The sequence below is a fragment of the Panulirus ornatus genome, chromosome 28 (assembly GCF_036320965.1).
Source record: "Panulirus ornatus isolate Po-2019 chromosome 28, ASM3632096v1, whole genome shotgun sequence".
Taxonomy (NCBI): domain Eukaryota; kingdom Metazoa; phylum Arthropoda; class Malacostraca; order Decapoda; family Palinuridae; genus Panulirus; species Panulirus ornatus.
The window spans coordinates 24,177,901-24,202,307 of NC_092251.1; the positions used below are offsets into that span (position 1 = coordinate 24,177,901).

The 24,407-nt window shown below is 41.6% G+C and overlaps 1 protein-coding gene across 2 annotated transcripts in view; it reads left to right on the forward strand.

The window, feature by feature from the left end:
- Positions 1–22,732, forward strand: part of Nup62 (Nucleoporin 62kD) — a 189,721-nt gene extending 166,989 nt beyond the window's left edge. For both annotated transcript variants that reach the window (XM_071678851.1, XM_071678850.1), the window contains exons 6-7: positions 3,846–4,065; positions 22,511–22,732. In XM_071678851.1, the coding sequence (XP_071534952.1) occupies positions 3,846–4,065; positions 22,511–22,717 (427 nt within the window). In that variant the 3' untranslated portion in view covers positions 22,718–22,732. The remainder of the gene's footprint in view (positions 1–3,845; positions 4,066–22,510) is intronic.
- Positions 22,733–24,407: the final 1,675 nt, after the last annotated feature.

The window sequence follows — 24,407 nt, forward strand, 5'->3', positions numbered from 1 at the left end:
AGCTCCCTCTCCACATCCAGGCCCCACAAAACTTTCCATGGTTTACCCCAGACGATTCACATGCCCTGGTTCAATCCATTGATGGCAGGTTGACCCCGGTATACCACATCGTTCCAATTCACTCTATTCCTTACACGCCTTTCACCCTCCTGCATGTTCAGGCCCCTATCGCTCAAAATCTTTTTCACTCCATCTTTCCACCTCCAATTTGGCCTCCCACTTCTCCTCATTCTCTCCACCTCTGACACATATATCCTCTTTGTTAATCTTTCCCCACTCATTCTCTCCATGTGACCAAACCATTTCAAAATACCCTCATCTTCTCTCACAACCACTTTATTTTTATTATCACACATCTCTCTTACCCTTTCATTACTTACTCGATCAAACCACCTCACCACATATTGTCCTCAAACATCTCATTTTCAGTATATCCACCCTTCTCTGCACAACTCTATCTATAGCCCACATCTCACAACCATATAACATTGTTGGACCCACTATTTTTTTGAACATACTCATTTTTGCTTTCTGAGATAATGTTCTTGCCTTCCACACATCTTTCAACGCTCCCAGAACTTTTGCCCCTTCCCCCACCTTGTGACTCACTTCTGCCTCCATGGTTCCATCCGCTGCCTAATCCACTCCCAGATATCTAAAACATTTCACTTCCTCTAGTTTTTCTCCATTCAAACTTACCTCCTAATTGACTTGTCCCTCAACCCTACTATACCTAAAAACCTTGCTCATTTTGACATTTACTCTCAGCTTTCTTCTTTCACACACTTTACCAAACTTAGTCACCAGCTTCTGCAGTTTCTTACCTTATCATGCACCCCTGCTGCAAACCGACATTCATTAAGAACCAGTCACTTTCCTCTCTTCCTACTCGTGCACATGCCTTACATCTTCGGTAAAAACTTTTCACTGCTGCCAGCAACTTGCCTCCCACACCATATATTCTTAATTCCTTCCACAGAGCATCTCTATCAACTCTCTTATATGCCTTCTTCAGATCCATAAATGCATCATACAAATCCATTTGCTTTTCTCACATACGTATACTTATGTATCTCTTTTTTAAACCTGGTATTCCCAATTATTAGTCTTTTCAACACAGAAATCCACAAGCCCCTCACCATATCCATTCACATCACTGAATACCCCATGTACACCAGTTATACCCTATACCGCCACATTACTCACCTTCACATTTAAATCACCCATCACTAAAACCTAGTCTCGATCATCGTAGCTGCTGACACACTCACTCAGCTGTTCCTGAACGCAAATTAAACATCCACGGTGATGTTGCACACCTCTACCACAGACCAATCTTCATTCAGAACCAGTCACTCTCCTCTCTTCCTACTTGTACACACATGCCTTACACCATTGATATAAATTTCTCACTGCTTGCAGCTTACCTCCCACACCATGTATTCTTAAGACATTCCACAAAGCACCTCTATCATCCCTATCATATGCCATCTTCAGATTCATAAATGCCTTGTACAAATATTTGCGTCACCCAACCAAAATACCTTACATCTGTTACTGTGTTATCTAACGCATAAACAGTTCTCCAAAATACTCACTCCATATCCCCACTTCATCTCTTCTTGTTATCACTTCCCCTTTTGCCCTCTTCATGAATGTTCCCATTTGTTCTCATGTCTTTCACACATTATTTACCTCCCTCCAAAACATTTTTTTATCCTCCCAAAATTATAATGATGCCTTCCCACCCCATTTCTCATTAACCCTCTTTTTCAACCCCTGCTCTTACTCTTTACCTCTTGACCTCCTGGCACTTTTCTCTTCCTGTTATCACTTCCCCCTTTTGCCCTCTTCATGAATGTTCCCATTTGTTCTCATGTCTTTCACACATTATATCCCTCCCTCCAAAACATTTTTTTATCCTCCCAAAATTATAATGATGCCTTCCAACCCCAACTCTCATTAACCCTCTTTTTCAACCCCTGCTCTTACTCTTTTCCTCTTGACCTCCTGGCACTTTCTCTTATACATCTCCCAATCATTTGGACTCTTTCCCTGTAAGTACTGCCTAAATGCCTCGCTTTTCTCTTTCACTAGCTACTCTACTTCTTCATCCTACCACTCACTACCCTATCTAATCAGCCCAACTCCCACCTTTCACATGTCACATGCATTTCTTGCTCATGCCATTACTGCTACCCTATATACTTGCCATTTGTCATCTACTCCTTTTGCTTCATTTGCTCATGTCTTTTGCCATTCTTCACTCAGTCTCTGCTGGTATTTCTTCGTACAAGTCTTCTTTCAGCATTCACTTCCTCTCATCACCCTCTTCACTTCTTCTCATCACCCTCTTCTCCTGAACATTGTGTACTCTTTTTCGAAAACCTCCACAAATCTTCACTGTCGCCTCCACAAGGTAGTGATCAGACATCCTAACAGCTGCCCATCTCAACACATTTACATCCTAAAGTCTTTCTTTTACACACCTATTAATTAGTACATAATCTAAGACCATCTCTCCCTCTCACATTTATATACATGTTTATATTCTTATTTTTAAACCAGGTGTTCCCAGTCACCAGTCTTTTTTCAGCACACAACTCTGAAAGCTCTTCACCATTTCCATTGATAACACTGAATACCCCATGTGCCCCAATTGTACCCTCAACTCTCATGTTGCGTACCTTCGCATTTAAATCACCCATCACTAATATCCAGTCTTGTATAACAGCTGCTCCCAATGCTTGCCTCTCATGTAAGTAATGAACGGGTAGGAAAGAGGTGTGGTGATAAAAAGTATGGTTGAAAGATCAGAAGAGGGTGTGCTTTAATGGTTTGGACTTATGGAGAGAATTAGTGATAGAAAGGATATATGTGCTAGAAATGGAGGGAACAAGGAGAACAGGGAGACCGAATTGGAGATGAAAGGATGGAGTGAAAAAGATTGTAAGCAATCAAGGCCTGAACATGCAGGAGGGCGAAAGATGTGCACAGGATAGAGTTGATTGGAACTGTATGGTATACTGGGGTCAATGTGATGTCAGTAGGGCATGTGAAGTCTTGGGTAAACCATGGAAATGTTTGTTGGGCCTGTTTGTGGAGAGGGAGCTGTGGTTTTGGTGCATTACATATGACAGCTGGAGAATGAACGTGAGTGGATGTGGCCTTTCTTTGTCTGTTACTGGTGGTACCTTGCAAATGCAGGAAATGCAGGATACTGTATAGTATCTTTCAGAGGTTTTCCCTTTTTTAGTGTGCATATAATGGTAAAGGGGTTTTTCATTAATTGTAGTATTAGGACTGAGACTGAGTTGGGAGGGTGGTTGCTTAGTGCTTGTGGGGACATTTTGGTGGCTGTGTGTTTTATCATTGTTTCTGCTTGGATAAGGAGAATCTTAGAGTATTGGTTGTTGCAGTGTGAGGTGAAAGTCACTTTTTATATCTTTATTGGAGGATGGTAATTAGTTTTGGAGTGGTTTGGGTTAAAAGAGATGCCTTGCTGTTGCTGTCTTTAGTACCCATGCTCTTTGAAAAAACTGAACTTCAATAGAATCAATCTAGATATCCCACTACTTTAGACTCAATTACTTCAATACCATGCTGCATACAGCCTCACACACTCAGGTTGGCTTTAGCCTTCCAAAGCTCCCGACCCACACAGAAAGTGTAACAGTAGATATCAGGAAAACATTGCTCCTTTTTTAAATGCAAGTTTTCTGCTATGAACATCCAAAACTTTTAGACTATTTTCTCTTTTCATTTTCCTTTGCTGTCTTTTCAGCCCTCAACTGGGACTTATGTGATTAGTCAGTGACATAAAAGAATGATAATTTATTTTTCAGCACAAGCAGTGCTGCAAGTGCTCCAACAGTAGCTGTTGGAGCTACACCCACATTGAGTGTTGGAGGTTTAGAAGAGAAAGTTAATAAGTGGGTTTCAGAGTTGAGAGAACAGGAAGAAAGGTTGATGAGGCAAGCTGCTCATGTTAATGCTTGGGACCAGCTACTACAGCAAGGACATGACCAGGTTCAGCAGCTTCGTGACACACTTAACAAAGTTAAGGTTAGTAAATGAGTTTTTAATTTCTTGCGTCTCTTTGATAGGTATCACTAGAGTATGTGAAAGAGAATAGTTGACACTGATGTCACCCTACATGCATGTTTTCGATCTCCATTGTAGTAACTTGAGTTCATCAGTTATGGAGACTTTTGCCGTGTCCACCCCTTTGAGAGAGTTTCCAAAGGGAATGGGTGTCATAGTTATAGATAGATCGATAGATAAAAAAAATTATAGCTATTTATGTTTATTTGGATGGTATTGCAGTGGAATTTATTAAAAAAGGGGGTAATGTATTGTTGACTGGTTGATAAGGTTATTTAATGTATGTGTGATTCCTGGTGAGGTGCCTGAGGATTGGCAGAATCCTTGCATAGTGCCATTGTACAAAGGCAAAGGGGACAAAGGTGAGTGCTCAAATTACAGAGGTATACGTTTGTTGAGTATTCCTAATAAATTATATGGGAGGGTATTGATTGAGAGGGTGAAGGCATGTACAGAGCATCAGATTGGGGAAGAGCAGTGTGGTTTCAGAGGTGGTAGAGGATGTGTGGATCAGGTGTTTGCTTTGAAGAATGTATGTGAGAAATACTTAGAAAAGCAAATGGATTTGTATGTAGCTTTTATGGATCTGGAGAAGGCACATGATAGAGTTGATAGAGATGCTCTGTGGAAGGTTTTAAGAATATATGGTGTGGGAGGCAAGTTGTTAGAAGCAGTGAAAAGTTTTTATCGAGGATGTAAGGCATGTGTACGTGTAGGAAGAGAGGAAAGCAATTGGTTCTCAGTGAATGTAGGTTTGCGACAGGGGTGTGTGATGTCTCCATGGTTGTTTAATTTGTATATGGATGGGGTTGTTAGGGAGGTGAATGGAAGAGTTTTGGAAAGAGGGGCAAGTATGCAGTCTGTTGTGGATGAGAGAGCTTGGGAGGTGAGTCAGTTGTTGTTCGCTGATGATACAGCGCTGGTGGCTGATTCATGTGAGAAACTGCAGAAGCTTGTGACTGAGTTTAGTAAAGTGTGTGGAAGAAGAAAGTTGAGAGTAAATGTGAATAAGAGCAAGGTTATTAGGTATAGTGGGGTTGATGGTCAAGGCAATTGGGAGGTAAGTTTGAATGGAGAAAAACTGGAGGAAGTGAAGTGTTTTTGATATCTGGGAGTGGATTTGGCAGCGGATGGAACCATGGAAGCGGAAGTGAATCATAGGGTGGGGGAGGGGGCGAAAATTCTGGGAGCGTTGAAGAATGTGTGGAAGTCGAGAACATTATCTCGGAAAGCAAAAATGGGTATGTTTGAAGGAATAGAGGCGTGGGCTATGGACAGAGTTGTGCGGAGGAGGGTGGATGTGTGGGAAATAAGATGTTTAAGGACAGTATATTGTGTGAGGTGGTTTGATCGAGTAAGTAATGTAAGGGTAAGAGAGATGTGCGGTAGTAAAAAGGGTTTGGTTGAGAGAGCAGAAGAGGGTGTTTTGAAATGGTTTGGTCACATGGAGAGAATGAGTGAGGAAAGATTGACAAAGAGGATATATGTGTCAGAGGTGGAGGGAACAAGGAGAAGTGGGAGACCAAATGGGAGGTGGAAAGATGGAGTGAAAAAGATTTTGTGTGATCGGGGCCTGAACATGCAGGAGGGTGAAAGGCGTGCAAGGAATAGAGTGAATTGGAACGATGTGGTATACCGCGGTCGACGTGCTGTCAATGGATTGAATCAGGGCATGTGAAGCATCTGGGGTAAACCATGGAAAGTTGTGTGGGGCCTGGATGTGGAAAGGGAGCTGTGGTTTCGGTGCATTATTACATGATAGCTAGAGACTGAGTGTGAACGAATGTGGCCTTTGTTGTCTTTTCCTAGCGGTACCTCGCACACATGAGGGGGGAGGGGGTTGTTATTTCATGTGTGGCGGGGTGGCGATGGGAATGAATAAAGGCAGACAGTATGAATTATGTACATGTGTACATATGTATATGTCTGTGTGTATATATATGTATACATTGTGATGTATAGGTATGTATATTTGCGTGTGTGGACGTGTATGTATATACATGTGTACGTGGGTGGGTTGGGCCATTCTTTCGTCTGTTTCCTTGCATTACCTCGCTAACGCGGGAGACAGTGACAAAGCAAAATAGATAAAATAAATGTTTAAAAAAATATTTATCATACTTTCTTGCTGTCTCCCACGTTAGTGAGGTAGCGCAAGGAAACAGACAAAAGAATCGCTCAACCCACCCACATACACATGTATATACATACACGTCCACACATGCACATATACGTACCTATACATCTCAACATATACATATATATATACACCCACAGGCATACATGTATACACATGTACACAATTCATACTGTCTGCTCTATATCATTCCTATTGCCACTCCGCCACACATGAAATAACAACCCCCTCCCCCCGTATGTGTGCAAGGTAGAGCTCGGAAAAGACAACAAAGGCCACATTTGTTCACACTCAGTCTCTAGCTGTCATGTATAATGCACCGAAACCACAGCTCCCTCTCCACATCGAGGCCCCACAAAACTTTCCATGGTTTACCCCAGATGCTTCACATGCACTGGTTCAACCCATTGACAGCACGTCGACCCCGGTATACTACATCATTTCAATTCACTCTATTCCTTGCATGCCTTTCACCCTCCTGCAGGTTCAGGCCCGTATCACTCAAAATCTTTTTCACTCCATCTTCCCACCTCCCATTTGGTCTCCCACTTCTCCTCGTTCCCTCCACCTCTGATGCACATATCCTCTTAGTCAATCTTTCTTTGCTCATTCTCTCCATGTGACCAAACCATTTCAAAACACCCTCTTCTGCTCTCTCAACCACACACTTTTTATTATCACACATCTCTCTTACCCTTTCATTACTTACTTGATCACACCACCTCACACCACATATTGTCCTCAAACATGTCATTTCCAGCACATCCTCCCTTCTCCGCATAACTCTATCTATAGCCCACACCTCGCAACCATATAACGTTGATGGAACCACTAATCCTTCAAACATACCCATTTTTGCTTTCTGAGATAACGTTCTTGACTTCCACACATTTTTCAATGCTTCCAGAACTTTCACCCCCTTCCCCACCCTATGACTCACTTCTGCTTCCATGGTTCCATCCGCTGCCAAATCCACTCCCAGATATCTAAAACACTTCACTTTCTCCAGTTTTTCTCCATTCAAACTTACCTCCCAGTTGACTTGCCCCTCAACCCTACTGTACCTAATAACCTTGCTCTTATTCACATTTACTCTCAGCTTTCTTCTTTCACACATGTTACCAAACTCAGTCACCACCTGCCGCAAACCAACATTCACTGAGAACCAATCACTTTCCTCTCTTTCTACATGTACACATGCCTTGCATCCTTGATAAAAACTTTTCACTGCTTCTGACAGCTTGCCTCCCACACCATATATTCATAATACCTTCCACAGAGCATCTCTATCAACTCTATCATATGCCTTCTCCAGATCCATAAATGCTACATGCAAATCCATTTGCTTTTCAAAGTATTTCTCACATACATTCTTCAAAGCAAACACTTGATCCACACATCCTCTACCACTTCTGAAAGCACACTGCTCTTCCCCAATCTGATGCTCTGTACATGCCTTCACCCTCTCAATCAATACCCTCCCATATAATTTCCCAGGAATACTCAACAAATTTATACCTCTGTAATTTGAGCACTTGCTCTTATCCCATTTGACTTTGTACAATGGCACTATGCAAGCATTCCGCCAATCCTCAGGCACCTCACCATGAGTCATACATACATTGAATAACCTTACCAACCAGTCAACAATACAGTCACCCCCTTTTTTGATGAATTCCACTGCAATACCATCCAAACCCGCTGCCTTGCTGGCTTTCATCTTCTGCAAAGCTTTTACCACCTCTTCTAGGGTTAGAAACCCTTCCCTCCTTGTATTCTAAATATCTAAATGGGGAAATAGAAGGAGTCATGTGGGGAGTGCTCATCTCTCTTGAAGGCCCAGATTGGGATGTCTAAATGTGTGTGGATGTAACCAAGATGAGAAGAAAGGAGAAATAGGTAGTATGTTTGAGGAAAGGAACCTGGATGTTTTGGCTCTGAGTGAAACGAAGCTCAAGGGTAAAGGGGAAGAGTGGTTTGGGAATGTCTTGGGAGTAAAGTCAGGGGTTAGTGAGAGTACAAGAGCAAGGGAAGGAGTAGCACTACTCCTGAAACAGGAGTGGTGGGAGTGTGATAGAGTGTAAGAAAGTAAACTCTAGATTGATATGGGTAAAAGTGAAAGTGGATGGAGAGAGATGGGTGATTATTGTTGCCTATGCACCTGGGCATGAGAAGAAAGATCATGAGAGGCAAGTGTTTTGGGAGCAGCTGGGTGAGTGTGTTAGTAGTTTTGATGAATGAGACAGGGTTATAGTAATGGGTGATTTGAATGCAAAGATGAGTAATGTGGCAGTTGAGGGAATAATTGGTTTACATGGTGTGTTCAGTGTTGTAAATGGAAATGGTGAAGAGCTTGTAGATTTATGTGCTGAAAAAGGACTGGTGATTGGGAATAACTGGTTTAAAAAGAGACATATACATAAGTATACGTATGTAAGTAGGAGAGATGGCCAGAGAGCGTTATTGGATTACATGTTAATTGATAGGCACATGAAAGAGAGACTTTTGGATGTTAATGTGCTGAGAGGTGCAGCTGGAGGGATGTCTGATCATTATCTTGTGGGGGCAAAGGTGAAGATTTGTAGAGGTTTTCAGAAAAGCAGAGAGAATGTTGGGGTGAAGAGAGTGGTGAGAGTAAGTGAGCTTGGGAAGGAGACTTATGTGAGGAAGTACCAGGAGAGACTGAGTACAGAATGGAACAAGTAAGGAGGTAAGGGGAGTGGGGGAGGAATGGGATGTATTTAGGGAAGCAGTGATGGCTTGCGCAAAAGATGCTTGTGGCATGAGAAGCATGGGAGGTGGGCAGATTTGAAAGTGAGTAGTGGGATGAAGAAGTAAGATTATTAGTGAAAGAGAAGAGAGAGACATTTGGATGATTTTTGCAGGGAAATAATGCAAATGAGTGGGAGATGTATGAAAGAAGGATGCAGGAGGTCACACAAGTCTCCTTCCCAAGCTCACTTACTTTCACCACTCTTTTCTCCCTAACATTCTCTCTTCTTTTCTGAAAACTTCTACAAATGTTCACCTTCACCTCCACAAGATAATGATCAGACATCCCTCCAGTTGCACCTCTCAGCACATTAACATCCAAAAGTCTATGTTTCACGCGCCTATCAATTAACACGCAATCCAATAATGTTCTCTGGCCATCTCTCCTACTTACATACATATACTTATGTCTATCTCTTTTTAAACCAGGTATTCCCAATCACCAGTCCTTTTTCAGCACATAAATCTACAAGCTCCTCACCATTTTCATTTACAACACTGAACACCCCATGTACACCAATTATTCCCTCAACTGCCACATTGTTCACCTTTGCATTCAAATCACCCATCACTATAACCTGGTCTCGTGATGATCTTTCTTCTCATTCCCAGGTGCATATGCACCGATAATCTCCCATCTCTCTCTATCCACTTTCACTTTTACCCATATTAATCTAGAGTTTACTTTCTTACAGTCTATCACATACTCCTACAACTCCTGTTTCAGGGGTAGTGCTACTCCTTCCCTTGCTCTTGTCCTCTCACTAACTCCTGACTTTACTCCCAAGACATTCCCAAACCACTCTTCCCCTTTACTCTTGAGCTTCATTTCACTCAGAGCGAAAACATCCAGGTTCCTTTCCTCAAAAATACTACCTATCTCTCCTTTTTTCTCATCTTGGTTACATCCACACACATTTAGACACCCCAGTCTGAGCCTTTAAGGAGGATGAGCACTCCCTATGTGACTCCTCCTTCTGTTTCCCCTTTTAGAAAGCTGAAATACAACTTTAGGCATGGCTCTCCCAAAGAATTTGTTTTGATATTCAGATCACTTAGTTTAATTAAAGTCTTCTTTATTGAGAAGAAAAAATTACAATAAGAGAAGCCTGTATTTCGTGGTTTTCTATGTGTGTGAGAAGGACTGTAGCCAGAGTCACATGTTAAGAGAAAAGTTAAGGAAAAATTTGGTAGATGTGTTGAAAGAGATGATAGAGCAAATATTTTCCAGGACAGTTGTTTGATGGTGAAAGCAGAAAATTTAGGTAAGGTAAGAGATGTAAAGGAGGACATTACAAGACTGCAGGAAATAGTAGAAAGATGGGTTCCGGTGCAGATAAGAGAAGCTAAGCAGAGGGAGATAAACATGCGTAAGGCAGCAATGGTCTTTGGGCTAGAGGAAGATTGCCTGCTAACCAAGGAGGAAATAGTAGCCAAAGAGGGTAGAAGGTCCAGGAAGTACTTGAGGTGATGGATTTAACAGAAGTAAGTGGAGAAATTAAAGTTAGGAGAATGGGAAAATAGACAAGACACCAGGGGATGGTCACTCAGGGTAATATTTCACATGGAGATGCGTAGCATATAAACTTGCCGAGAAGGAGGAATTCAAAAGAGTGTTAGTCAGGTATGATTAGCAGTGAAGTGAGGGAGACACCCAAGGAGACTTGGCTAGAGACCAAAAATGAGAGGGGTCACATCAGGCCAGAGTGAGGAACAAATCCCCCACCTCTCAACTATGGGGGCCAAAACTGGCTGTTAGAAGTGTCTTAGAATGGAGTTTTTTTTTATGCAAAAGCAATTGACCTTGCAGCAAAGGGAAAGGATCTTGAATTTAATGACCATAAATGTGCTGAAAAAGGACTGATGATTGGGAATACTTGGTTTAAAAAGCGAGATATACATAAGTATACTTATGTAAGTAGGAGAGATGGCCAGAGAGCGTTATTGGATTACGTGTTAATTGACAGGCGTGCGAAAGAGAGACTTTTGGATGTTAATGTGCTGAGAGGTACAACTGGAGGGATGTCTGATCATTATCTTGTGGAGGCTAAGGTGAAGATTTGTATGGGTTTTCAGAAAAGAAGAGTGAATGTTGGGGTGAAGAGGGTGGTGAGAGTAAGTGAGCTTGAGAAGGAGACCTGTGTGAGGAAGTACCAGGAGAGACTGAGTACAGAATGGAAAAAGGTGAGAACAATGGAAGTAAGGGGAGTGGGGGAGGAATGGGATGTATTTAGGGAATCAGTGATGGATTGCGCAAAAGATGCTTGTGGCATGAGATGAGTGGGAGGTGGGTTGATTAGAAAGGGTAGTGAGTGGTGGGATGAAGAAGTAAGAGTATTAGTGAAAGAGAAGAGAGAGGCTTTTGGACGATTTTTGCAGGGAAAAAATGCAATTGAGTGGAAGATGTATAAAAGAAAGAGACAGGAGGTCAAGAGAAAGGTGCAAGAGGTGAAAAAAAGGGCAAATGAGAGTTGGGGTGAGAGAGTATCATTAAATTTTAGGGAGAATAAAAAGATGTTCTGTAAGGAGGTAAATAAAGTGCGTAAGACAAGGGAGCAAATGGGAACTTCAGTGAAGGGCGCAAATGGGGAGGTGATAACAAGTAGTGGTGATGTGAGAAGGAGATGGAGTGAGTATTTTGAAGGTTTGTTGAATGTGTTTGATGATAGAGTGGCAGATATAGGGTGTTTTGGTCGAGGTGGTGTGCTAAGTGAGAGGGTTAGGGAAAATGATTTGGTAAACAGAGAAGAGGTAGTGAAAGCTTTGCGGAAGATGAAAGCCGGCAAGGCAGCAGGTTTGGATGGTATTGCGGTGGAATTTATTAAAAAAGGGGGTGACTGTATTGTTGACTGGTTGGTAAGGTTATTTAATGTATGTATGACTAATGGTGAGGTGCCTGAGGATTGGCGGAATGCGTGCATAGTGCCATTGTACAAAGGCAAAGGGGATAAGAGTGAGTGCTCAAATTACAGAGGTATAAGTTTGTTGAGTATTCCTGGTAAATTATATGGGAGGGTATTGATTGAGAGGGTGAAGGCATGTACAGAGCATCAGATTGGGGAAGAGCAGTGTGGTTTCAGAAGTGGTAGAGGATGTGTGGATCAGGTGTTTGCTTTGAAGAATGTATGTGAGAAATACTTAGAAAAGCAAATGGATTTGTATGTAGCTTTTATGGATCTGGAGAAGGCATATGATAGAGTTGATAGAGATGCTCTGTGGAAGGTATTAAGAATATATGGTGTGGGAGGCAAGTTGTTAGAAGCAGTGAAAAGTTTTTATCGAGGATGTAAGGCATGTGTACGTGTAGGAAGAGAGGAAAGTGATTGGTTCTCAGTGAATGTAGGTTTGTGGCAGGGGTGTGTGATGTCTCCATGGTTGTTTAATTTGTTTATGGATGGGGTTGTTAGGGAGGTAAATGCAAGAGTTTTGGAAAGAGGGGCAAGTATGAAGTCTGTTGGGGATGAGAGAGCTTGGGAAGTGAGTCAGTTGTTGTTCGCTGATGATACAGCGCTGGTGGCTGATTCATGTGAGAAACTGCAGAAGCTGGTGACTGAGTTTGGAAAAGTGTGTGGAAGAAGAAAGTTAAGAGTAAATGTGAATAAGAGCAAGGTTATTAGGTACAGTAGGGTTGAGGGTCAAGTCAATTGGGAGGTGAGTTTGAATGGAGAAAAACTGGAGGAAGTGAAGTGTTTTAGATATCTGGGAGTGGATCTGGCAGCGGATGGAACCATGGAAGCGGAAGTGGATCATAGGGTGGGGGAGGGGGCGAAAATCCTGGGGGCCTTGAAGAATGTGTGGAAGTCGAGAACATTATCTCGGAAAGCAAAAATGGGTATGTTTGAAGGAATAGTGGTTCCAACAATGTTGTATGGTTGCGAGGCGTGGGCTATGGATAGAGTTGTGCGCAGGAGGATGGATGTGCTGGAAATGAGATGTTTGAGGACAATGTGTGGTGTGAGGTGGTTTGATCGAGTGAGTAATGTAAGGGTAAGAGAGATGTGTGGAAATAAAAAGAGCGTGGTTGAGAGAGCAGAAGAGGGTGTTTTGAAGTGGTTTGGGCACATGGAGAGGATGAGTGAGGAAAGATTGACCAAGAGGATATATGTGTCGGAGGTGGAGGGAACAAGAAGAGGGAGACCAAATTGGAGGTGGAAAGATGGAGTGAAAAAGATTTTGTGTGATCGGGGCCTGAACATGCAGGAGGGTGAAAGGAGGGCAAGGAATAGAGTGAATTGGAGCGATGTGGTATACCGGGGTTGACGTGCTGTCAGTGGATTGAAGCAAGGCATGTGAAGCGTCTGGGGTAAACCATGGAAAGCTGTGTAGGTATGTATATTTGCATGTGTGGACGTATGTATATGCATGTGTATGGGGGGGGGGTTGGGCCATTTCTTTCGTCTGTTTCCTTGCGCTACCTCGCAAACGCGGGAGACAGCGACAAAGTATAATAAAAAAATATAAAAAAATGAAATTGCAATTCAGGGATTGTAGGAGTGGTGATGAAACTCACAAATGGACTTAATTGTAACCTTGTCTGCTGAGAGAGATATGCGATAGCACGCGTGGATATATGAAATTAAGTATGGGAGAATTATCCTTCTTGATAAGGGATTCCATTTGATTTCAATAGATGGTGCCTTCAAACAATACTAAACAAAGATTACAGTGGGTAGGAAATGTATTGGAGTCCTCCAAAGAACTTCAGTGATGTAAATGATAATGAAGGAACAATAACTTTGATGAAGGAAGCAACAAGATACCCAACAGATTGGGTAAACTTAGATTCCTATAGAGATGCTGAGTCATGGAGACACTCAGATTCCTTGAAGATATACTGAAGAACTTCTTGCATCAGTTAGGGGAGATGACATGCCATCCATACTTGACTATGTCTTTACATACTGTAGTGTAGAAGTAAAATGCATGAAGTATGATGCTCATTGGACTGATTTTGTAGTGTTTGTTTTTGAGTCATTTGTCATGGAGGATGCAAGAGGGGAATCTGAGAGTGTGGGGGACAGAAACCAAAGGGTATTGTCATTGCAACTACTTGGAAATGATCAAGTTCCTTGAGAGTATTGTTTGCGGGAGAGAGTTCCATGATAAGATTATGAACCAGCGCTATAAATGGGTCTGTTAAATGTATATTGAGAGGGTCAGAAGATGGGTACTTCTGAAGGCCAGCAGGGGGAGAATCAAAATGAAGAGTGATATGTTTCAATCAGAAATGTCATAAAGTGAGAGGACTCATGAATGTACTGTGAAGGAGGCATAAAAAGACACTGCAGCTAACTTGCACATAAGAGATACTGGAGAGCAAAGTCAGGATGGATAATGAGAGACATTTAGAAAAGGTAACTTTGTGGAAAAAGTGATAGAAAGTCCAAAACGTTTACATAAGTTCATCAGGAACAAACACTCAGTGAAAGAGCTACTAATCAGGGTAAGGGACTCAGATGGAGGAATTTTTGAGGATGATGAGGGAATATGTGAGGAGTTGAATGAGAATTTCAAAGGCATTTTCACTGTGGAGGACAGCACATTATTGCACCAGCATTACCAAGGTGGGAACATGTAGTAGTCAACAGAAATGACATAGTCAAGCTATTAGAACAACTTGACTCATGTAAAGCCAAGGTCTGGATGTTCTGAAGGAATGTGTGGAGGCACTAACTAAACCACCGATGGCCTATAGGGGATGAGGTTCAAAATGGAGGGAGATAAGGTTCATTGAAGAATGTCATAAAGTGAGAGAGCTCAGGGATGAAGTACAGAGGAGATATAAAAGATGCTGCAGCCAGCGAGAATATATAAGATACAGGAGAGCAAGAAATGATATTGCAAAGTAAGGAGGGAGGAGTGGAGTGATTTTGAAAAAAGAATAGTAGAAAAAACAAAAGACATTCTAAAACTATTACAAGTTCATCAGGAACAAACTTTTGATAAAAGAACATCTAATTGGTTAAGGGACTTGGAAGGAAGAATTCACTTCCACTTCCATGGTTCCATCCGCTGCCAAATCCACTCCCAGATACTGAAAACACTTCACTTCCTCCAGTTTTTCTCTATTCACACTTACCTCCCAATTGACTTGACCTTCAATCCTACTGTACCTAATAACCTTGCTCTTATGCACATTTACTCTCAGCTTTCTTCTTTCACCCACTTTACCAAACTTCGTCACCAGCTTCTGCAGTTTCTCACATGAATCAGCCACCAGCGCTGTATCATCAGCGAATAACAACTGACTCACTTCCCAAGTTCTCTCATCCACAACAGACTGCATACTTGCCCCTCTTTCCAAAACTCTTCCATTCACCTCCCTAACAACCCCATCCATAAACAAATTAAACAGCCATGGAGACATCACACACCCCTGCCGCAAACCTACATTCACTGAGAACCAATCACTTTCTTCTCTTCCTACACGTACACATGCCTTGCATCCTTGATAAAAACTTTTTACTGCTTCTAACATTTTGCCTCCCACACCATATATTCTTAATACCTTCCACAGAGCATCTCTATCAACTCTATCATATGCCTCCTCCAGATCCATAAATGCTACATACAAATCCATTTGCTTTTCTAAGTATTTCTCACATACATTCCTCAAAGCAAACACCTGATCCACACATCCTCTACCACTTCTGAAACCACACTGCTCTTCCCCAATCTGATGCTCTGTACATGCCTTCACCCTCTTAATCAATACCCTCCCATATAATTTCCCAGGAATACTCAACAAACTTATACCTCTGCAATTTGAGCACTCACTTTTATCCCCTTTGCCTTTGTACGGTGGCACTATGCAAGCATTCCACCAATCCTCAGGCACTTCACCATGAGTCATACATACATTAAATAACCTTACCAACCAGTCAACAATACAGTCACCCTCTTTTTTAATAAATTCCACTGCAATACCATCCAAACCTGCTGCCTTGCCAGCTTTCATCTTCTTCAAAGCTTTTACTACCTCTTCTCTCTACCAAATCATTTTCCCTAACCCTTTCACTTTGCACACCACCTTGACCACAACACCCTATATCTGCCACTCTATCATCAAACACATTCAACAAACCTTCAAAATGCTCACTCCATCTCCTTCTCCAGCCCCCTGCTCCCATCCCCTTTAGTTGCCTTGTACGACACGTGAGGAATGCGTGGAAAGTATTCTTTCTCCCCTATCCATATGCCTTCTCCAGATCATATGCCTTCTCCAGATTCATAAATGCTACATACAAATCCATTTGCTTTTCTAAGTATTATTCAAATACATTCTTCAAAGCAAACACCTGATCCACACATCTACCACTTTTTAGACCACGCTGCTCTTCCCCAGTCTATTTATATTTTATACATTGATACACCTTTGATTTTCCGGCATTTTTGGTTCCAAAATTAACCATTTTCCGGGCCAACTGTGGTCATGTAATAATTATTCAACAACACACCTCTAAGCCATGAATTATACATCTCCCATGTGTCTAAAGTATACCATTGACTGCTAGAAATTTAAGATATAGAATATTTAATGTAAATTAAATAAGTGAATGAAATACATTATACACATCACCACTACTTGTTATCACCTCCCCATTAACCCCCTTCACTGAAGTTCCCATTTGTTCCCTTGTCTTACGTACTTTATTTACCTCCTTCCAAAACATCTTTTTATTCTCCCTAAAATTTAATGATACTCTCTCACCCCAACTCTCATTTGCCCTCTTTTTCACCTCTTTCACCTTTCTCTTGACCTCCTGCCTCTTTCTTTTATACATCTCCCACTCATTTGCATTATTTCCCTGCAAAAATCGTCTAAATGCCTCTCTCTTGTGTTTCACTAATAATCTTACTTCTTCATCCCACCACTCATTACCCTTTCTAATCTGCCCACCTCCCACGCTTCTTATGCCACAAGCATCTTCTGCACAAGCCATCACTGCTTCCCTAAATACATCCCATTCCTCCCCCACTCCCCTTACCTCCTTTGTTCTCACCTTTTTCCATTCTGTACTCAGTCTCTCCTGGTACTTCCTCACACAAGTCTCCTTCCCAAGTTCACTTACTCTCACCACTCTCTTCACCCCAACATTCTCTCTTCTTTTCTGAAAACCTCTACAAATCTTCACCTTCGCCTCCACAAGATAATGATCAGACATCCGTCCAGTTGCATCTCTCAGCACATTAACATCCAAAAGTCTCTTTCGCGCGCCTATCAGTGAACATGTAATCCAATAACGCTCTCTGGCCATCTCTCCTACTTACTTTTTTTTTGCTTTGTCGCTGTCTCCTGCGTTTGCGAGGTAGCGCAAGGAAACAGACGAAAGAAATGGCCCCACCCACCCCCATACACATGTATATACATACGTCCACACACTCAAATATACATACCTACACAGCTTTCCATGGTTTACCCCAGACGCTTCACATGCCCTGATTCAATCCACTGATAGCACGTCAACCCCGGTATACCACATCGATCCAATTCACTCTATTCCTTGCCCTCCTTTCACCCTCCTGCATGTTCAGGCCCCGATCACACAAAATCTTTTTCACTCCATCTTTCCACCTCCAATTTGGTCTCCCACTTCTCCTCGTTCCCTCCACCTCAGACACATATATCCTCTTGGTCAATCTTTCCTCACTCATTCTCTCCATGTGCCCAAACCATTTCAAAACACCCTCTTCTGCTCTCTCAACCATGCTCTTTTTATTTCCACACATCTCTCTTACCCTTACGCTACTTACTCGATCAAACCACCTCACACCACACATTGTCCTCAAACACCTCATTTCCAGCACATCCATCCCCCTGCGCACAACTCTATCCATAGCCCACACCTCGCAACCATACAACATTGTTGGAATCACTATTCCTTCAAACATACCCATTTTTGCTTTCCGAGATAATGTTCTCTACTTCCACACATTCTTCAAGGCTCCCAGAATTTTCGCCCCCTCCCCCACCCTATGATCCACTTCCGCTTCCATGGTTCCATCCGCCAGATCCACTCCCAGATATCTAAATCACTTTACTTCCTCCAGTTTTTCTCCATTCAAACTTACCTCCCAATTGACTTGACCCTCAACCCTACTGTACCTAATAACCTTGCTCTTATTCACATTTACTCTTAACTTTCTTCTTTCACACACTTTACCAAACTCAGTCACCAGCTTCTGCAGTTTCTCACATGAATCAGCCACCAGCGGTGTATCATCAGCGAACAACAACTGACTCACTTCCCAAGCTCTCTCATCCCCAACAGACTTCATACTTGCCCCTCTTTCCAAAACTCTTGCATTCACCTCCCTAACAACCCCATCCATAAACAAATTAAACAACCATGGAGACATCACACACCCCTGCCGCAAACCTACATGCACTGAGAACCAATCACTTTCCTCTCTTCCTACACGTACACATGCCTTACATCCTCGATGAAAACTTTTCACTGCTTCTAACAACTTGCCTCCCACACCATATATTCTTAATACCTTCCACAGAGCATCTCTATCAACTCTATCATATGCCTTCTCCAGATCCATAAATGCTACATACAAATCCATTTGCTTTTCTAAGTATTTCTCACATACATTCTTCAAAGCAAACACCTGATCCACACGTCCTCTACCACTTCTGAAACCACACTGTTCTTCCCCAGTCTGATGCTCTGTACATGCCCTCACCCTCTCAGTCAATACCCTCCCATATAATTTACCAGGAATACTCAACAAACTTATACCTCTGTAATTTGAGCACTCACTCTTACCCCCTTTGCCTTTGTACAATGGCACTATGCACGCATTCCGCCAATCCTCAGGCACCTCACCATGAGTCATACATACATTAAATAACCTTACTAACCAGTCAATAATACAGTCACCCCCTTTTTTAATAAATTCCACTGCAATACCATCCAAACCTGCTGCCTTGCCGGCTTTCATCTTCCGCAAAGCTTTTACTACCTCTTCTCTGTTTACCAAATCATTTTCCCTAACCCTCTCACTTTGCACACCACCTCGACCAAAACACCCTATATCTTACATACTTACATACGTATACTTATGTATATCTCTTTTTAAACCACTTATTCCCAATCACCAGCCCTTTTTCAGCACATAGATCTACATGCTCATCACCATTTCCATTTACAACACTGAACGTGTACACCAATTATTCCCTCAACTGCCACATTACTCATCTTTGCATTCAAATCACCCATCACTATAACCCGGTCTCGTGTATCAAAACTACTAACACACTCATTCAGCTGCTCCCAAAACACTTGCCTCTCATGATCTTTCTTCTCATGCCCAGGTGCATATGCACCAATAATCACCCATCTCTCTCCATCCACTTTCAGTTTTACCCATATCAATGTAGAGTTTACTTTCTTACACTCTATCCCATACTCCCACCACTCCTGTTTCAGGAGTAGTGCTACTCCTTCCCTTGGTCTTGTCCTCTCATTAACCCCTGACTTTACTCTCAAGACATTCCCAAACCACTCTTCCCCTTTACCCTTTAGCTTCGTTTCACTCAGAGCCAAAACATCCAGGTTCCTTTTCTCAAACATACTACCTATCTCTCCTTTCTTCTCATCTTGGTTACATCCACACACATTTAGACACCACAATCTGAGCCTTCGAGGAGGAAGAGCACTCCCCATGTGACTCCTTCTGTTTTCCCTTTTAGAAAGTTAAAGTACAAGGAGGGGAGGGTTTCCAGCCCCCTGCTCCCATCCCCTTTAGTTGCCGTGTACGACACGTGAGGAATGCGTGGAAAGTATTCTTTCTCCCCTATCCATATGCCTTCTCTAGATCCATAAATGCTACATACAAATCCATTTGCTTTTCTAAGTATTTCTCATATACATTCTTCAAAGCAAACACCTGATCCACACATCTTCTACCACTTTTTAGACCACGCTGCTCTTCCCCAGTCTATTTATATTTTATACATTGATACACCACCGATTTTCTGGCATTTTTGGTTCCAAAGCCTTGCCAAATTAACCATTTTCCGGACCAACTGTGGTCATGTAATAATGATTCAACAACACACCTCTAAGCCATGAATTATACATCTCCCATGTGTCTAAAGTATACCATGGACTGCTAGAAATTTAAAATATAGAATATTTAATGTAAATTAAATAAATGAATGAAATACATTATACACCTGCTCAGGACCGAGGTGCTCGCCAGCTACGACTTTCGCATATTCACCCTCATACTCGGTCGCTCCTTCATGGTTGGCAGACCTCCTTTCTCTGCACACTTTATTCATGGAAATTCTATGATGCTTCTTGAATCTTTGGATCCAGCCTTCACTGCAGTCTTGCTCATATTGTAATTTAAGCTCTTTATGGAACAACTTAGCCAGGTCTTTTATCATGCTACCTGACAAGTCCACTCCATCAATCTGATGCTGTCAAAACCATTGCATCATCACTCGATCGGGCTCAGTACTCTTACCATCTTTCATAGTTTTTCTAATCGTCATTTGCTTCTTGGAATCGCTTTCTGCATAGAATTTCAATATTTTTCCCATTGCTTCTTTATATATCATAAACAATTGATGAACCAATACTGTAGATGTCACACAGCTTACACACCAAAACACCACGGTCCATTTTTTTCAACAGTTCTACTTTATCTTGGATCAGTATGGACTGGTGTTTATGTTTGACACCATGACTGACACTCTCACAGTCTTAGAAGCCATAGCTAGGGTCAAATTTAAGTAAATTAAGCTATGAATCTCTCAGAATTGTGGTATCACCACCAATAAGTGCAGTGTAAAGAATGTAAGTAAACGCGCCCTACACACACAGTGCCATCTGTGGCCACCCAGTAAACTAGTTTGGTGAACGAGGTAATTTCAAGTTCCCTCACGTAATTTTATCCAGACTAAAGGAGGTGCCGACCATCAGTTTCCTGGAAAATCGGTGGTGTACCTGTATATATGATGAATCTCTTTCAGTTTTCCAATGTTCTGAATACCTAACTAGTTTATGTATATCAAGTAAAGAGCCTAATATTTTCATCTAACACAGCCAAGAATGAATTGTAGAGTGGTTTAGGCCTGTGGAAATGATGCGAAATGGGAAGTTTACAATGAGAGTGTATGATTTTATGATTAGAGGTGTTGGTGTAAGAGGAAGATCACCTGTAACATGGGGGTATAGAGTGGAAAAGTACTGGAGGGAGAGGAATGGTGCATGCGAGTGAAACATTTAAGGACAGGTATAAGTGGAGAATTTTGTTGTGGCCTTCCCCTTGATAGGAGTTCCCAGCCTAGAGAGAACAGACATTAGAGATATAGGTAGGTAGATAGATTGATTCCATGGGATTTCATTATTTGTGCTTCTGCATTGTTTATTTTTCATCCAATTCATCGAGTCTTGCCTCTTTCTCTTTACCGTTTTTTTCTATGCCCTTTTTCCATTCATCCACAGTTTTCTGGCCCAACATATTTTCCATTTTGTACATGTATTCATTTTCTTTGGTACTCTGCTTAATGATTATTTTTCCTAGTCTCTCTCATTTTACTTTTCTGTTTGTGATTAGGTTTTTGTCTCTAAAGATCTCGTTCCAATTTGTATTTTGAATCTTCTTAATGATCTTTTCCCAGTCTGATCTGTCATTGTGAACATTTTTATCATTCAACCCAATGTTTTTCTTTTATGCTGTTATCATGTTGATATTAATTCATTGCCATTTTATATGCTGTAGTGATTTCTCTGACATTGCAGTCTGACAGACTTGTATTATTCACTTTTATGCATGAAAACAGTGCCATGTCATTTGTAGAAATAAGATCTGTCTAAAATATGTCATACTGCTCCCTCTTATTGGACTGTGGTCTACTTGCACAAGGTTGAATGAATCGCAGATTAATTATTCTTTGGATTAGCTCTCTTTCATCTGCTTACTCATTATTCTTTGTTCTATAATTGTATCTATGTGTATAATCTACTCATCTACCCTGCAAAAGCAATGTGTTTCTCTCCTGCTGAGGATAGCTTGGTAGAGGAGACCTCACAGTTGGATAGCATAAATTCAGAGATATTTATGGAAAGAAACAACTGGGAAATAATAACTAGTCTTAATGTTGTGAGGCACAATAAAAGTTAGGGAGAACACTGAGATATGATATTGGAAATGTTGCAGATGTATGTAAATAACCCAGAGAGAGGGGGCTTTTTATTATTATTTTTTTTTTTTTCAGCAAAGGTAGTTTACAGACCCCTGACCTACAGGAGTGTGCTTGATAGGTGGACTGTAATTAAATAATCTTTATAGAATTGAGTTTTTAGCTTTGCTGACTTTTACTCTTTATAATGTCAAGAGTGTTGAGTATGTATTTAATATGATTTTATGTCAGAAGTATTTGAAAAAGTGATTCATGTATGGTTCTGATTTTCAAATCCTATCATGTTCCACTGTTTAAGAAACAAATATATACATAATGTAATGACCTTGTAGACTGACCAAACAAGACTTCAGGCTGAGCTGGACTTCATTCAGGGACAACAACAAGAATTAGAGCAGTTAATAGAGCCTTTGGAGACTGCAGCAGCTACCACCACCCCTGCACAACATCAAGGAGATCGTCAGCGAGAAAACATGCATCATGTTGCCCAGGTCAGAGCTTCAAAGATATCGTGTGTTTTGAATGATCATTTTGTCTAGTCAGATTTAGTCTAGTTATGAGATGTATTGAATTTACTAATCCTGAATCAGTGAAGTTGTGGAAGTTGAAAGAAATTGGTAGTTTTTCATAAAGTTTGTCATTAGTGATTTTAGTGGTGAGAGGGTTTTTCTTTGCTCGGTTAAATGAGTTGTAGGACATAAAGTTATTATTGACTTAAAAGTAAAATATGATTTTATGTTAGAAGTACTTGAAAAAGTGATTCATATATGGTTCTGATTTTCAAATCCTATCATGTTCCACTGTTTAAGAAACACATATATACATAATGTAATGACCTTGTAGACTGACCAAACAAGACTTCAGGCTGAGCTGGACTTCATTCAGGGACAACAACAAGAATTAGAGCAGTGTGGTTTCAGAAGTGGTAGAGGATGTGTGGATCAGGTGTTTGCTTTGAAGAATGTATGTGAGAAATACTTAGAAAAGCAAATGGATTTGTATGTAGCATTTATGGATCTGGAGAAGGCATATGATAGAGTTGATAGAGATGCTCTGTGGAAGGTATTAAGAATATATGGTGTGGGAGGAAAGTTGTTAGAAGCAGTGAAAAGTTTTTATCGAGGATGTAAGGCATGTGTACGTGTAGGAAGAGAGGAAAGTGATTGGTTCTCAGTGAATGTAGGTTTGCGGCAGGGGTGTGTGATGTCTCCATGGTTGTTTAATTTGTTTATGGATGGGGTTGTTAGGGAGGTGAATGCAAGAGTTTTGGAAAGAGGGGCAAGTATGAAGTCTGTTGGGGATGAGAGAGCTTGGGAAGTGAGTCAGTTGTTGTTCGCTGATGATACAGCGCTGATGGCTGATTCATGTGAGAAACTGCAGAAGCTGGTGACTGAGTTTGGTAAAGTGTGTGAAACAAGAAAGTTAAGAGCAAATGTGAATGAGAGCAAGGTTATTAGGTACAGTAGGGTTGAGGGTCAAGTCAATTGGGAGGTAAGTTTGAATGGAGAAAAACTGGAGGAAGTAAAGTGTTTTAGATATCTGGGAGTGGATCTGGCAGCAGATGGAACCATGGAAGCAGAAGTGGATCATAGGGTGGGGGAGGGGGCGAAAATCCTGGGAGCCTTGAAGAATGTGTGGAAGTCGAGAACATTATCTCGGAAAGCAAAATTGGGTATGTTTGAAGGAATAGTGGTTCCAACAATTTTGTATGGTTGCGAGGCGTGGGCTGTGGATAGAGTTGTGTGCAGGAGGGTGGATGTGCTGGAAATGAGATGGTTGAGGACAATGTGTGGTGTGAGGTGGTTTGATCGAGTAAGTAACGTAAGGGTAAGAGAGATGTGTGGAAATAAAAAGAGCGTGGTTGAGAGAGCAGAAGAGGGTGTTTAGAAATGGTTTGGGCACATGGAGAGAATGAGTGAGGAAAGATTGACCAAGAGGATGTATGTGTCAGAGGTGGAGGGAACGAGGAGAAGTGGGAGACCAAATTGGAGGTGGAAAGATGGAGTGAAAAAGATTTTGTGTGATCGGGGCCTGAACATGCAGGAGGGTGAAAGGAGGGCAAGGAATAGAGTGAATTGGATCGATGTGGTATACCGGGGTCGACGTGCTGTCAGTGGATTGAATCAGGGCATTTGAAGTGTCTGGGGTAAACCATGGAAAGCTGTGTAGGTATGTATATTTGCGTTGTGTGGACGTGTATGTATATACATGTGTATGGGGGTGGGTTGG